The following is a 16632-nucleotide window of genomic DNA, read 5'->3' as shown; positions in this document are numbered from 1 at the left end:
AGACTTTTATCTCAAATTAACCACCAGAAAACCAGAAGTGGAGCTATGGCTCAAAGTAATACAGTGCTAACTTTGAGCAAAAAAGCTCAAGGACAGTGCCCAGGCTCTGAGTTCAAGTCCCACAGCTGACTCCCCCTCCCCACCAAAAAAAATAAAAAATAAAAATCCTGTTGTTGCAGTTTTATTTTGGGGAGCAGGAAAGGAGAAAGTTGATTTATTTGTGATAGTGTTGCACTATGTTATCTTAGCTGGCCCTGCTAGGGTTACAGGTATAAATCACCACACCTAAACTGAAACAGACGTTCTAAGAATCCTAAGTTTAGGACTTACCGAAAATGTTGGACATTTGGCAGTATACATGCATGAGGCACTCTGACAATCTTTGGGGTTCCTGTAGTCCCTGATGTATGCAGAACATAGGCCAAGCAGTGCTTTAGCCTCACATCCATGTGTTCTTGTTCTTCCTTGTCCTTCTCAGAATTCATGCAGTCTTTTCTGTTCTTTTTTTCATTTTTGTCTTGTCTATCATTTAGCATCAAGTTCATGTCAACATTTTCCCAGTGTAGTCTGAAGAGTACTAGATCACTATGTTCTACTGTAACTGTATCATAGTTCAATAATGGTCCATAGGAAGTTTTGAATTTCTGTTAGATGGAGGACATAGTTTACAATATTAATGTTAAGATGTGTTCTTTTATAAAGAAGAAATATGAAATATATGTTACTTATTTAACAATGTTTTCGGAAGAATAATAATACTTCTGTATATTAGGAATAAAAGGACAAATGAGATAACTAAAGCAAGTGTTGTATTTATCTTCAAATTAACCTTCAGGGCTGGGAAGGTGGCTCAGTGGTAGAGTGCTTGCTTTGCATGCATGAGGCCCTGGGTTCGATTCCTCAGCACCACATAAGCAAAAAGAAAAAAGCCGCAAGTGGCGCTATGGTTCAAGTGGTAGAGCACTAGCCTTCAGCTGAAGAGCTGAGGGACAGTGCCCAGGCCCAGAGTTCAGGCCCCACGACCGGACCCCCCCCCCCAAAAAAAAATTAACCTTCATTGCTTGATAAGAAATGTACTCATTATCTTGCCCATGTAATTGTAACCCCTCTGTACAGTATTTTCACACACACACACACACACACAAAAACAAAAAACAAATTGACCTTCATAATAACTAACAAATGAAAACATGCCACCTGCAATGCAATGTGGTCTATGCTTAATGTTTAATCATTGTTCCTTTGTTAAATAAAGGAATACATATACTATCATCCAAATAGTAGAACAGGAAGAAAGGGACTTCATATGGGGTTTTACTATGTGCCCAAGTCCTTATTAAGCATTCATAAAGAATATTGGGGCTGAGTGCTGGTGGCTCATATCTGTAACCCTAGGTATACAAGTGGCTGTCAGACTCATGAAATTTTTGTGTCTTTTTGAGTAACCAGCCAAAATCCAGAAGTGGACATGAGGGGGAGGGGAGTCAGAAGTAGAAGTGTAGCTCAAGTGGTACAAAGCCAGCCTTGAGCAAAAACAACAATAACATGTGAGAACATGAGGTTCTGAGTTTAAGACCCAAGATCTGCACACACAGAACCTTTGGCTGAGCATGATAGCACATGCTGGTAGGCTGGTATATGAAGATTAAGAATTTGAGTTTGGGCTCCATTTATATGAGACTAATGTCTCAAAAAATAACAACAACAAACAAACCCTAAAATATCTGAGTGAAGTGACACATTCAAACCTGTAATCCCAGCTACTCGGAGGTCAGAAACAGGAAGGTCTCAAGTTCAAGGCTAGCCAATGTGAAATTAGGAGACTATCTCAAAACAAAACACAACAAACAAAAAAGGTTTGTTGAAGGAGGCATGACTCAAGTCTGCACTCAGCCCTGGATTTAATTCTGAATGCTACACAACAAAAACCAAAACCCTACCAAACCTTGATACTGACAGAGAGACTCTATTTAGACCATATTCATCCTTTTTTGTCCCCATTAGCCCAACTCCTTCTTACTAGTACCTATGCCCTCAACACAGCATGTTGACAGATAATTTCCACAGCCATCCACTCCTTTATAACACCAAGGTTGTTAAAAAAAAAAAAAATGTTGGGCTGGGAAGGTGGCTCAGTAGTAGAGCGCTTGCCTTGCATGCATGAGGCCCTGGGTTTGATTCCTCAGCACCACATAAGCAGAAAAACAAAAGCCGGAAGTGGCACTGTGGCTCAAGTGGTAGAGCGCTAGCCCTGAGCTGAAGAGCTGAGGGACAACGCCCAGGCCCAGAGTTCAGGCCCCAAGACCAGACCTGCCCCCCCCCCCCAAAAAAAAAGAAAAACAAATGTTACAGCGTCATTTCAGTCTTACTAACCCACAATAAAAGACTTCCAGGAGTACAAAAGAAAGCTTTGGCTAAACATAGATATGTACTCATTTACTTATGTTTCTTTTTTCTACATATATAATTAACATCAATTAGTTAATTAAAAATGGAGGATGTTTCCTTTTTATGCATTCATATATGCACACAAGTTACTGCCACTCATCCCCCATAAATGCTTAATTTAAAAAGACTTATTCATCAAATTAACACTTTAATTTTCTTTCTAGAGACCTTACTCCATACATCTTGAGATCTTGATAACTCTTGTGTATATGTAAATATACACACAAACACATACAAAGCTTTTATTTTATTCCCAAATATAGACAGGTTTATACAGGAAATGGCTAAAAGCAGGCTAACTTAAATATCTTCTATAATGTTCTTCCTTGGTAGAATATTTTATAAGAAATTTATAGAGAGGGGTGACAGTTAAAAAAGAAATGTACAGCCGGGCGCTGGTGGCTCACGCCTGTAATCCTAGCTACTCAGGAGGCTGAGATCTGAGGATCGCGGTTCAAAGCCAGCCGGGGCAGGAGAGACCGTGAGACTCCTATCTCAATAAACCACCAGAAAACCGGAAGTGGCGCTGTAGCTCAAGTGGTAGAGTGCTTGCCTTGAGCTGAAGAGCTGAAGGACAGCGCCCAGGCCCAGAGTTCAAGCCCCACGACCGACAAAAAAAAAAAAAAAAGAAATGTACAGTACTCATTTCCTGATTGATGTAACTGTAACCCCTCTGTACATCACCTTTACAATAAAATTTAAATATATATAAATAAGAAATTTATAATATTTTCTTTACAAGAAATAAAGAAATATACATATGAAGAGGCACTTGGGTATTGCACCTTTGTGATTCTCTAAGACTATCTTCTTTCGGTCTCACTATATTTGAGTATCTACAATTCTGTGAAACAAACTCAATTCCTCAATACCACATAAACAAGCCCTGAGTTCAAGTCCCAGGACTGACAAAAAGATAAAAATATTATTAATTTGTTCTTTTTTCTTTTTCTGCTGACTCTGTATTCTTTATCTTATATATGGTGTACTCAGGTACCTATCAGTGCAAGGGTACAGGGAAGGCACAAAAATCAGAGGAAAAAGGATGAAAAGAGCAGCAGTGAAGAGCACTGGACATTGATGAACTATGCACCTCATGGGTGGAGATGGGAGGGAAGGTATGGAAGGGAACAGATGACAATATGTGAAAGGAAATGTACTTATTACCTGTTGTATGTAAAGGTAACCCTGTTACATATCACCTCTAAAACAACAATAAATTAGGGGAAAAAAAGAGAAAGAAATAATAATGAAAATTGTGAGTTGAGTATATAGCTGAGTGGAAAACTTGTCTAGTATACACAAAGTGCCAGTGTCAAGTCTCAGCACAAAAGACAAGTTTTTTATTTTATTTATTTATTTTTTGGGTTGTGGGCTTGAACTCTGGTCCTAGACACTGTCCCTCAGCTCTTTAGTTCAAGGCTAGTGCTCTACCACTTGAGCCATAGCGCCACTTCCGGTTTTCTAGTGGTTTATTGGAGAAAGAGTCTCGTGGATTTTCTTGCCTGGGCTGGCTTTGAACTGCATTCCTCAGACCTCAGCCTCCTGAGTACCTAGGATTACAGGCATGAGCCACTGGCGCCTGGCAAAAGACAAGTTTTAAAGCTTGTCTGGAATAGAAATGAAGCTCAGTGGAGGAGTAACTCCTTAGGATTCATGAAGCCCATCAAGAAGGAAGAAAGGGAGGAGAGCAAGAGCAACAAACAAGGGCTGCCTCTTGCTGAACATGTATAACTAATTTCTTACCTCTAGAATAGTATTCTTAGCTATATCTTTAGCACTTAAAAAAATAATAAACTTAGTTTTCCCTAAAGGTCTAGTCTAAAATTCAATCTGTTCTTCAAAATGTAAGCATGGTTATAACTGGCTTTCTTTCTTTCTTTCTTTTTTTGTTGGTCCTGGGCAATGTCCCTCAGCTCTTCAGCTCAAGGCTAGTACGCTCTACCACTTGAGCCATAGTGCCACTTCTGGTTTTTTAGTGGTTTATTGGAGATAAGTGTCTCGGGGACTTTCCTTCCCCCAGCTGGCTTTGAACCATGATTCTCAGATTTCAGCCTCCGGAGTAGCTAGGATTACAGGCATGAGGCACCGATGTCTGGCTAATTCTTTTTTTAATATTTTTCTTTTTCTTTTTCTTTTTTTTTTTGGGTCCGGTCGTGGGGCCTGAACTCTGGGCCTGGGCACTGTCCCTCAGCTCTTCAGCTCAAGGCTAGTGCTCTACCACTTGAGCCACAGTGCCACTTCCAGCTTTTTTCTTTTTGCTTATGTGGTGCTGAGGAATCGAACCCAGGGCCTCAGGCATGCAAGGCAAGTGCTCTACCACTGAGCCACCTTCCCAGCCCCCTTTTTTTTTTTAATACTTTTCTTTTGCTGGTCCTGAGATTTGAACTCAGAGCTTGGGAGCTGTCCCTGAGCTTTTGTGCTCAAGGCTAGTGCTCTGCCACTTAAGCAACAGCTTCAGTTCCAACTTTTTGGTGATTAACTGGAGATAATAGTCTCAAAGACTGGGCTGGGAAGGTGGCTCAGTGGTAAAGCGCTTGCCTTGCATGCATGAGGCCCTGGGTTCGATCCTTCAGCACCACATAAGCAGAAAAAAAAAAAAGCCAGAAGTGGCACTGTGGCTCAAGTGGTAGAGTGCTAGCCTTGAGCTGAAGAGCTGAGGGACAGCGCTCAGGCCCAGAGTTCAGGCCCCACGTCCAGACCCAAATAAAAAAAAAAAAAAAAAGTCTCAAAGACTTTCCTGCCTAGGCTGGCTGGCTTCAAACCACAATTCTCAAATCTTAGCTTCCTGAAAGGCTAGGATTACAGGTATGAGCCACCAGCGCCCAGCAGGTTTTAAATTCTTTGATGATATTGACCACTATGATAAAACTTTCAAATACTATAAAAATTTTCCAAGCCAGGGCGCCAGTGGCTCACACCTGTAATCCTAGCTACTCAGAAGGCTGAAATCTGAGGATTGAGATTCAAAGTCCCTCCCTACTGCTAAATTTAACTGGCTAAAAAAAAAAAAAAAAGCCAGCCCAGGTAGGAAAGTCAGAGAGACTCTTATCTCCAATAAACCACTAGAAAACTGGAAGTGCTGCTGTGGCTCAAATGGTAGAGTGCTCGTCTTGAGCTGAAGAGCGCAGAAACAGCACCTAAGCCCAGAGTTCAAGCCCCATTACCTACCAAAAAAAAAATTCAATATAGGAAATACTCTGGAAACAGGTAATATAGAACAATGCACAGATGCTATTGATTGTAAGGCTAAAAGATTCTTTCATGGCATAAAGTAGTAGTTCTCAATGAAGTACGAGGGGCAGAAGGGGACATTTGACAATGTCCAGACATGTTTGACAATTACAATGGGAAGATGCTATTGGTGTCCTTTAAGTGAGGAGTCAGAATATTGCTAAACATCTTACAGTACACAAGACATTTCTACAACAATTAATCCAAAATGCTGATAGTGCTGATTGAGAAACACTACCAGAATCAGTAAATTCAGAAATCAAGACAAGGCAGTAACTCTTAAACTCAAAGATAATACAACACACACATACACACAAATTTAAACAATTAGACTTACAGCAATTTGCTTTTTTTCAACAAGAATATATTCTAGATCACATTTTTTCATAAAATGGGTTGATAATAATGGTGGTGAATCTGGGTCAATAGGAGTATAAGCAGCAGGAACCTGGAGAATTCTAAGGAAACAAACACAACAGTCAGCACAGTGAGTGAGTATAATCATCTCAGAAGCATTGCTATTTCTCTGTTCCCATCACTTGTTACCAGAAATTCCCAATGTTTATAAGAATAAATCTTTGGTTAAATATTATTATTATTTTTTTTTGCCTGTCCTGGGGTTTAAACTCGGCCTGAGCACTCTTCCTGAGCCTTTTTGCTCTAACTAGTGCTCTACCATATAAGCCACAGCTCCACTTCCAATCTTTTAGTGGTTAACTGGAGATAAGATTCTCACAGACTTTCCTGCTTGGGCTGGCTTTGTCCTGCAATTCTCAGATCTCAACTTGTTGAGTAGTTAAGATTACAGGCATAAGCCACCAGTACCTAGCTTTACCTTGCTTTTAATGAGAATCTGAAATAGTATAAAATTCTTTAGTAAGTTATTATCACTTCATATAAGCATATAAAATGAGTTTTTTTGAAAAGTACAGGTATTATAGCATAGTAGCTTGATTAACTGGACACCCAACAGAAAATAGAATCTAATTTCTTCATGTGTCTATACAAGATAACACTACAGACGCCTAACATTCATAGGAAACTTACTAAAAAAGTGTATTTTATCAATCAGAATAATGTAATGAGGGGGAAAAAAAGCCACCTTTTAATTTTTGTATGTAGTAACACATTAAAAAAAAATCAAGGATCACGAAGTCACTTTAAGCAAAAATACTTTGAAGGCCAGGGGTTGATTTCTCATGCCTGAAATCCTAGCTACTCAGGAGGCTAAAATCTGAGAATCATGGTTCAAAGCCAGCCCAGTAAAGTAAGTTCAGAAGACTCTTACCTCCAAATAACTAGCAAAAAAACACAAAAAGTAAAGGTGTAATTCAACTGATATAACACCAGGCTCTGGCAATAGAGCTAAGGGGAGAATAGTGAGGCCCGGATTTCAATCCCAATACAGATACAAACACAAAACAAAACAAAACAGGTAAAACAAATCATTGCACATAAACTTTTTGGTCAAGTGATTGAATGAGAAAACCTTATAACATTTGTCAGCTTACATATTAATCTACTAAGATTAATTAGTAATCTACTAAGATTCTGTAATTCTTTGGAAGCCCTTATTTACTTACAATACCCAAGAACATCAAAAAAAATCACTCTAAGGGGGTAATTTATTAGCAATTTAAATGATTAAACATCATTCTAAGCCGGGCGCTGGTGGCTCACGCTTGTAATCCTAGCTATTCAGGAGGCTGAGATCTGAGGATCCCGGTTCAAAGCCAGCCCGGTCAGGAAAGTCTGTGAAATTCTTATCTCCAATAAACTACTGGAAAACCAGAAGTGGTGCTGTGGCTCAAGCGATAGAGCGCTCGCCTTCAGCTTAAGAGTGCAGGGACAGCGCCCAAGCCCAGAGTTCAAGCCCCACAACCGACCAAAAAAAAAAAAGAAAACCATCATTCCACAGGGCACATACTCAAGAAGCTGAAATCTGAGGATCATGGTTTGAAATGAGCCCAGGTATATATAACCAAGGGACCCATTAACCAGCAAAATGCCAGAAGTGGAGATATGGCTGAAGTGGTAGATCATCAACTTTGATGGAAAAAGCTGAGTAAGAGCTTAAGGCTCTGAGTTCAAGCCCCAGTACCAGAACACATACATATATACAATACTTCTTTGAATTAGTGTCTTTCAATAGATTCATATTTCATTTTGGGGGTGGAAGGATTGCTGAGGATGGAATTCAGAGCAAGTGTGCTACTAAGCTGCTACATACTGATACCTCACTTTTCACATTTAATGAACTAATCATTTAATATTCTCATTCACTCACTGACTACCTACATACCTAAAACTTCAATGGTGGAATAAAACAAGTCACATTATTTCTGAAATTGTTTTATTTGCTCTAACAACAAATTGTTGTAAACTGTTATATCTCTTTCTCTTTGACAGATAAATGAAGCCCAGATATTTTGGACATATTTAAATGTTCTATTAGAAAAACCTTTTAATTTCTCCTAAATAAGCTCAGATTGATTTATTTTTTAATTTTTTTTTTTTGGGTCCGGTTGTGGGGCCTGAACTCTGGGCCTGAGCACTGTCCCTCAGCTCTTCAGCTCAAGGCTAGCGCTCTACCACTTGAGCCACAGCACCACTTCTGGCTTTTTTCTCTTTGCTTATGTGGTGCTGAGGAATTGAACCCAGGGCCTCAGGCATGCAAGGCAAGCCACCTTCCCAGCCCCTCAGATTAATTTATATGGCTAAAAATAACTCCTTGAACCTCTTTAAGATTGAATAAGCAGCTGGGCACTGATGGCTCAATCCTGTAATCTAAGCTACTCAGGAGGCTGAGATCTGAGGATCACAGTTCAAAGCCAGACTGAACAGGAAAGTCTGTGATACTCTTATCTCCAATAAATACTCAGAAAAAGCCAGAATTGGCACTGTGGCTCAAGTGGTAGAGCACTGGCCTTGAGTACAGAAAGGCTGAGGGAGAGAGCCCAGGTCCTGAGTTCAAGCCCAGCAAAAACTGAATAAGCAGTACAGTACAGAAAAATCCAATACCTAAGTGGTAAAGCAGTTGCCTAAAACATAAGATGCCCTGGGCTCCATCCCTAGTACCTCAACAACAAACAAATAAAAACTATGATAGTAAGTAGATCAAAATTTGCAATGTGTTCTATGTATTACTAGTTATAAATTATCTTAGAGTAATATCAATATTAAATTTATAAAAAAAAATTACCCTAATATCCAGGAGGGTAAGTTTATCCCAGGTTCACAGTAGAGACCAATTTCTTGAATTCCTTGAAAATCACAGTGTGAAAGAAGAAAATTGGACAGTTCTGAAGCAGTATTAACCACAGTCTTATAGGTATAATAAATTGGAGGCTGGTTGTTACATTCATCAAAACATACAGCCACTTTGTCCAAATAAAGGGAGGCAGCTTGATGCACCAAGTCTTGAAGAGTCATTTTACTGAAGTTCATCTAAACAGTCAATGTCAGAGAATTCTATATGCACAGAAAAAGGCAAGGAGTAGGGTGAGTTTTAGAGATTGCAGGAGAGAGGAAGAAATATCTCTGTAATTGCTCCTCTCAAAAAGGACTATCACATTGGAAGTGGCGCTGTAGCTCAAGTGGTAGAGTGCTCGCCTTGAGCTGAAGAGCTGAGGGACAGCACCCAGGCCCAGAGTTCAAGCCCCATGACCGACAAAAAAAAAAAAAAAGGACTATCACTGGACCAGACTGTAAACTATGGTAAGAGTAGTTGCCCAGCACTTGAGGTCCTGGGTTTGATCCCTTGTACCACAAAATAAGTAAACAAACAAAAAAGGCTGGAACTCTGGCTCAGAGGTTTAATGAGCATAAGTTGCTGAGTTCATAACCCAGCACAGCCAAACAAACAAACAAACAAACAAAAAGCGATATCTAAGATACATAATTAAAGAAGCTTTGAACTTAGGAAATGTGTATGGTAAATGTTGAGAATAATGAGACTGAAAATTAATCTTATACAGTTAAACTAAGACTATATCAGAGCTCAGCTTTTCTTTTTTTCTCTCTTTTTTTTTTGGGGGGGGTCAAGTTGTGGGGCCTGAACTCTGGGCCTGGGCGCTGTCCCTCAGCTCTTCAGCTCAAGGCTAGCACTCTACCACTTGAGCCACAGTGCCACTTCCGGCTTTTTTTTCCCCTGCTTATGTGGTGCTGAGGAATTGAACCCAGGGCCTCATGCATGCAAGGCAAGCACTCTACCACTGAGCCACCTTGCCAACCCCTCAGCTTTTCTTTTGAAGGGATGTTATACACATAAATAAGAATGAAACAGGAAAAAATGTAGACTTCTTTTCCAATTGGTTAAATTAACTAATAAAACCAAATTTTTTCATCTCCAATTTTAATATTTTTATTGTAAAAGTGATGTACAGAGGTGTACAGTTACATAAGTCAGGTAATGAGTATACTTCTTTTTGAAAAGTATCACCTCTTCCCTCATTTTCTTCCAGTTTTTTTTCCCTCCCAACCTCCCAATAAAACCAAATTTAAACAAATGTTTTTGAAATGTTCCTTCAGTTACTGTTAGAGATTAATCAAACTTTTAAATGGCAATCTTAAAATAATTAATGCAAATAAATTCTTCTTTTACATCACTGTAGAAAGTAAGTGAAAGTCTTTTTTTTTTTTTTTTCAGTGTTGAGGACTAAACAGAACCTTATGCCTGCTAGCAAACACTTTACTAAGCTACACCCTCAATCCCAAAATCAATCTTGGATAAAGAGAAAAACTTCACACTACATCCATTCAGTTTTAGACCTATTTATAAAATTTTTTTTTTATCAATACAGCTATTTTTATTTTTAAGAAGCAGGCTCTTCATAGTTCCTCTTTTGGGTTTGTTTTTTTTTTTGTTGTTTGGTTGGTCATGAGGTCAGTCGTGGGGCCTGAACTCTGGCTCTGGGCCTCAGCTCTTCAGCTCAAGGCTAGTACCCTATCACTTGAACCACTGCACCACTTCTGGCTTTTGCTGCTTAGGAATACTACGCAGAGCCTCAGGCATGCAAGGCAAGCACTCTACCACTGAGCCACCTTCCCAGCCCCTATTTTATTTTTGTCAGTCATGGGATTTGAACTCTGGGCCTGGGCACTGTCCCTGAACTCTTCAGTTCAATGCTCGGGCTCTACCACTTCAGCCACAGCGCCACTTCCGGTTTTCTGGTAATTTATTTTTATTTTTATTATTTTTTTGGTCCGGTCGTGGGGCCTGAACTCTGGGCCTGGGCACTGTCCCTCAGCTCTTCAGCTCAAGGCTAGTGCTCTACCACTTCAGCCACAGCACCACTTCCGGCTTTTTTCTTTTTGCTTATGTGGTGCTGAGGAATCGAACCCAGGGCCTCATGCATGCAAGGCAAGTGCTCTACCACTGAGCCACCTTCCCAGCCCTATTTTAAATATTTTTAAATAATCTGCTTTGTAAAGCCCAGAAAATACTGTATTGATATATGGTAAGGCTGTATTAACTTCTAGTACCATATTTAGGATCTCAAATGATGACATAAAAGTTTAAAAAGTGGGCTGGGAAGATGGCTCAGTGGTAGAGTGCTTGCCTTGCATGCATGAGGCCCTGGGTTTGATTCCTCAGCACCACATAAGCAGGAAAAAAAAAAAAAGCCAGAAGTGGAACTGTGGCTCAAGTTGTAGAGCGCTAACCTTGAGCTGAAAAGTTTAAAAAGTAGGAACTGCATGAGGCCCTGGGTTTGATTCCTCAGTACCATATAAACAGAAAAAGCCAAAGTGGTATTCTGGCTCAAGTGGTAGAGTGCTAGCCTTGGGCTGAAGAGCTGAGCAACAGCGCCCTGGCCCAGAGCCAGAGTTCAGGCCCCACAACTAAAATTAAATAATATATATTTTTTTTATTTCTTGGGTCCAGTCGTGGAGCCTGATCTCTGGGCCTGGGCACTGTCCCTCAGCTCTTCAGCTAGCGCTCTACCACTTGAGCCACAGCACCACTTCCGGCTTTTTTCTTTTTGCTTATGTGGTGCTGAGAAATCGAACCCAGGGCCTCAGGCATGCAAGGCAAGCGTTCTTGTTTTTGTTTTATTTTGGGTCTGGTCCTGGGCCTGAACTCTGAGCCTGGGCGCTGCCCCTCAGCTCTTCAGCTCAAGGCTAGCGCTCTACCACTTGAGCCACAGCACCACTTCGAGCTTTTTTTTTTTTTTTTTTTGCTTATGGGTGCTGAGGAATCGAACCCAGGGCCTCAAGCATGCAAGGCAAGTGCTTTACCACTGAGCCACCTTCCCAGCCCGCAAGGCAAGCGTTCTACCACTGGCAAGGTGGCCCAGTGGTAGAGTGCTTGCCTTGCATGCATGAGGCCCTGGGTTTGATTCCTCAGCACCACATGAGCAAAAAGCCGGAAGTGAGCTGTGGCTCAAGTGGTAGAGCGCTAGCCTTGAGCTGAAGAGCTGAGGGACAGCGCCCAGGCCCAGAGTTCAGGCCCCACAACCGGACCCCAAAATAAATAAATAAATAAATAAAAATAAATAAAAAATTTTTTAAATCCTCACAATTACTAGTGTTTCTTTGAAGGTAAAAGCAACTCTTCCTCTGAACTCTATTTTCCATATTTCAGAGCAAATAAAATTTATCAAACATCCTATTTTTCATTATTTGTTCATAAAGTGTTTTCCTTTCTGTTCCAAAATAAACTTTCATTCATGTTAACACCACTGAGAAAATAAAACATTCTTAAATCAAGAAAAGTGAACCAATAACGGTTAAAACCCTAAATTTGATAAGGCCTTAATTTCCAAATACAAAGCTTAAAAATACTTTTATTTTTGTACTAAAACTTATAATATTCCTTCAAATATTAACTTTTTCCAAGATTTAATCGAAGCTTTCTGCAGACACACAATCATTATATAAGTGTAAGAATCATAACATACATTATAATTACAGGGAGGGAGCCTACTTTGCAATGTAAAATTGGTGAGAGGTATCTTCTGCTCTCTCCAGAGCATATGAGCACCAAATTGCCTATACTATCTAATGTAATATACTGACATACTTAATGTGCACAACAATCGATTTCTCCAGAAGAGAGAGATCTGATTATCAGACTACTTAAAATCACTGCAGTAGGCTTAGAAAATAGTTATGAAAACGACGGCTCATGGCAAATTATAACACTCACCATACATATCTATACAAGAACTGTTTTTAATTTCCATGTTCTCAGTGGCAAAACCCAATCTCAGGTTTTTCATTCATCGAATCATGAATACACAGACTCCTAAGAATACTCCACTCATTCGATGCCCAGACATTTGGGGACCTTTTAGGAACAAGAAAGGAAAGACTAGTAAGTATATTACATGTGTAATAGTATCAAATTCAAGTTATTTTACATTATAACTCCAGAAGCTGCTTTTTTTTTGGGGGGGGGGGCGGAAGGGTTCCTCACTAGGTTACTGGGTAAGTAATCTAAGGGCTTTATTTTCCTTTTTTCCGCCTGCATGTTAATTTGTGCAACTAAGTTTAAGAGTAACGAATGCACTGTACAGCTTCAAACATTCGTGCAAGTCCACACTACGGAGGGTGCGGAATGGGAAGCGGTGGCCCCAGAGCTCACGCAGGTCGGTCGGCAGCTCGCTCGCACTAGCTCACCGGGCTCCACAGATCCAAGTCCTAGGCCCCGAAGTGCTCTCGCAGCTCAGCAAGAGCCCGCCAATGCCTCCCCCATTCCACCTCCACCTCACCACCCCGCGTGCCGCCACGACACCCGTAAATGACCAGGAGGCGGGGCGGCCCGACCAAATTACACGCCCGGACCAAATTACACGCCCGACCAAATTACACGCCCGGACCGTTCCCACACGGAGCAGCCATCACCCGGCAGCCGTAAAGCCAGCCCGCCGCGCAGCTCCGCACGTCAATTTTCCGCGTCGCCTTGATGACGTCACGCCCGCGACCCAGGGCTGTTGCCCCGTCCCCTTTCCCAGGGCGTCCTGATTGGACTGGATTGCAGAGCCAGAAATGGTTTGCCCGGGTTTTGGAGCTGGCCGGCTGGGAGCCTTAACCTTTCAGGCGTGCCAGAAATTCTAGGCAAGATTCTTCTTCTTTTTTCGGCGGCCGTGGGGCTTGAATTTGGGACCCGAGAGCTGTCCTTGAGCTCTTTTTTATTTTTTCCTCGAGGCTAGTATTCTCCCACTTTGATCCACGTCTGCCTTTCTGGTGGTTTAGTGGAGATAGAATCTTGTGGACTTTCCTGCCTGGGCTGGCTTCGAACCGTGAGAATCCTATCTCAGCTTCCTAAATAGCTAGGGTTTGCAGGTATGACCCGCCAACGCCCCGCTGGGCAAGGTTCTTGAATGTTAAAGTTGCAATCATCTCGATCAGAAAGTGAGGCTGCAAAAATCTAAGGTTGGTGTGAGGACATCATTGCAAAATACAAGAGGGACTGACCATGGTCTGTGGGCATGCCCAGGATTGATGGGGACTCCAATGGCAGGTGGTAACAGGAATAGAAGTCCCTGTCATCATGAAGTTGATATTCTCATTGGAGATGCTTGGAAATGATAACTGAGAAAATCGGAAGCTTTTTAGTAGGACCCTTGACAAAACAAAACAGGCTTGAGATGGACATTTCCCTAACCCACCCACCTGAACAGATTTCCAACTGATTTGTGAGAGCTTTAGACCTGTTAATTACTACAGTGTGAAATTACTACAGTATTATTTTATATTTTATATTTATTACAGTGTGAATTACTACAGGATGTAAATGTTGGTCCACACCCAACAGGGGGAAAAAGATTGGTTTTTTTGCTTGTTTTCTTGGAGGGAGAGGTAAGGGCACCATGGACTAGACTTGAAAAAAACCTAAGAGGAATACTTTATTGGTGACCAGAAACCACACCAGAGATCCAATCAAGAAATACTGCCAGTTGGCAAAAGTATTTTCCCTCAGAGTAGCATGCTCAAGGCTCCTCAAACCTGCATGGCCTTTTTTTTTTTTTTTGTAAAAGAAAACTCATTTCTTAATAAACTTTTCAATCTTTTTAGCTCTTTTTCATCCTGACTCCCAGAAGCTCATTTGATAAGTTTTTAAGGGAGTTTTGTAATGTACTTATATTTAATCCTCTCTAGCATTGACTTGAATTTGTGTGTGACTGGTTAGAGATAGTTGGTTAATCCTGGTTCTAGAACCGGTTTTTTGTTTTGTTTTGGGTTGGCTGTTTTTGGTTTGGTTGTGGTTCTTGAACTCAGGACCTGGGCCCCGTCCCTGAGCCTCTATGTTCAAGTTTAGCCCTCTATTACTTGAGCCACAGCACCACTTCCAGTTTTTGAGTAGTTAGTTGGGGATAGTCTCATGGTGACTTTTCTGCCCGGCTGCAAACCATGGTCCTCAACTCAGCTTCCTGAGTAGCAAGGATTATGGACATCCGGCCTAGAACTTCCTTTCTATTATCCTTTTTGAATGATTACTACTTTAAAAATCCCTTTACAAGATGCCGGGATGTAGCTCCTCGGTGGTACAGCATTGGCCAAGAATAAAGAAAGCCTGAGGTTGATCCCCAGCCTATAAATACATACATATATAAATCTGGCCTTAAAAAAGTGAACACAAGCTGGGCACCAGTGGCTCTCACATTTAATCCTAGCTACTCAAGAGGCTGAAATCTGAGGATCACGCAGTTCAAAGCCAGCCCAGGCAGGAAAGTCCGTGAGAATCATATCTCCAATAAATCACCAGAAAACCAGAAGTGGTGCTGTAGCTCAAGTGGTAGAGCACTGTCCTTGAGCTGAAGAGCTCAGGGACAGAGACCAGGCTCAGAGTTCAAGCACCACGACTGACCAAAAAAAAAGAACACATATATAGACATTTGTGGATTATACATTTTGATTTGGTAATCAAGACTAATCATTCAAAGTCATATCCTTCATGGCACTCTCCAAGAATAAGAAGCTTTAGGTAGTTCTCATTGTCAGCATCATTAATCATTTTTTGGACACAGGTCTCCCTATATAGTTTAGACTGGCTTTTAAGATGAGATCCTCCTGCCTCAGACTCCCAAATCTGAGATGTCATATGTACTACCACACCTAGCTTATATTCAACCTTTTTTAGAAAGGTAAACAAGTGTGCTGGAATAACAGGTGCCCTGAGATTGAAGAAAACGTAGGCAGATGGAGACTTACTGATAAAAGCATAGTGTCCAGTGGATCTTTGTGAAATGGGAAGGCTTATATAACTGTTAGGACAAATGGGCCTTCATTCAGACAGAATCACACCTGTAATCCTAGTTACTCAAGGGCTAAGATCCAGAGGATTGCAATTCAATGCCAGTGCAGGTAGAAAGCTTCATTAGACTCTAAAATCAAGCTAGGTACATGACTCAAATGGTAGAGTGACAGCAGTGCAACAGGCCAACAAGTACAAGGCCATGAGTACTAGCAAAAACAAAACAAAAAGCAAGCACACACACACACACACACACCAAAAAGTGAATTTTTTCAGGCCGGAACACACACACACACACACACACACACACACACACACCCCAAAACCAAAACCAAAAAGTGAATTTTTTCACACACACACACACACACACACACACCAAAAAGTGAATTTTTTCAGGCCGGAACACACACACACACACACACACACACACACACACACACACACACACCCCAAAACCAAAACCAAAAAGTGAATTTTTTCACACACACACACCAAAACACACACACACACACACACACACACACACACACACACACACACACACACACCAAAACCAAAAAGTGAATTTTTTCAGGCCGGAACACACACACACACACACACACACACACACACACACCAAAACCAAAAAGTGAATTTTACACACACACACACACACACACACAAACACACACACCAAAACCAAAAAGTGAATTTTTTCAGGCCGGAACATACCTGGCTTATCTGGAGCCAATAGTAAGGCACATTACTAGCCT

General features: G+C 41.1%; 1 protein-coding gene across 4 annotated transcripts in view; it reads right to left on the bottom strand.

Moving 5' to 3' along the window:
* Window positions 1-13577, bottom strand: part of Aasdh (aminoadipate-semialdehyde dehydrogenase) — a 43446-nt gene extending 29869 nt beyond the window's left edge. For 2 of the 4 annotated variants that reach the window (XM_070013191.1, XM_070013194.1), the window contains exons 1-5: window positions 13503-13577; window positions 12830-12970; window positions 8885-9153; window positions 6020-6140; window positions 331-644 (exon numbers count right to left, since the gene is read on the bottom strand). In XM_070013191.1, coding sequence (XP_069869292.1) covers window positions 331-644; window positions 6020-6140; window positions 8885-9129 — 680 coding nt within the window. In that variant the 5' untranslated portion in view covers window positions 9130-9153; window positions 12830-12970; window positions 13503-13577. Of the gene's footprint in view, window positions 1-330; window positions 645-6019; window positions 6141-8884; window positions 9154-12829; window positions 12971-13267; window positions 13398-13502 lie in introns of those variants that run through there. The other 2 variants (XM_070013192.1, XM_070013193.1) reach the window with 2 other exon arrangements.
* Between the last annotated feature and the right edge of the window lie 3055 nt (window positions 13578-16632).

The sequence above is a fragment of the Dipodomys merriami genome, unplaced genomic scaffold (assembly GCF_024711535.1).
Source record: "Dipodomys merriami isolate MVZ:Mamm:240054 unplaced genomic scaffold, mDipMer1.0.p SCAF_9, whole genome shotgun sequence".
NCBI classification, from domain to species: domain Eukaryota; kingdom Metazoa; phylum Chordata; class Mammalia; order Rodentia; family Heteromyidae; genus Dipodomys; species Dipodomys merriami.
The sequence above is the reverse complement of the archived record's forward strand: the minus strand, read 5'-3'. Positions and strand labels throughout refer to the sequence as shown.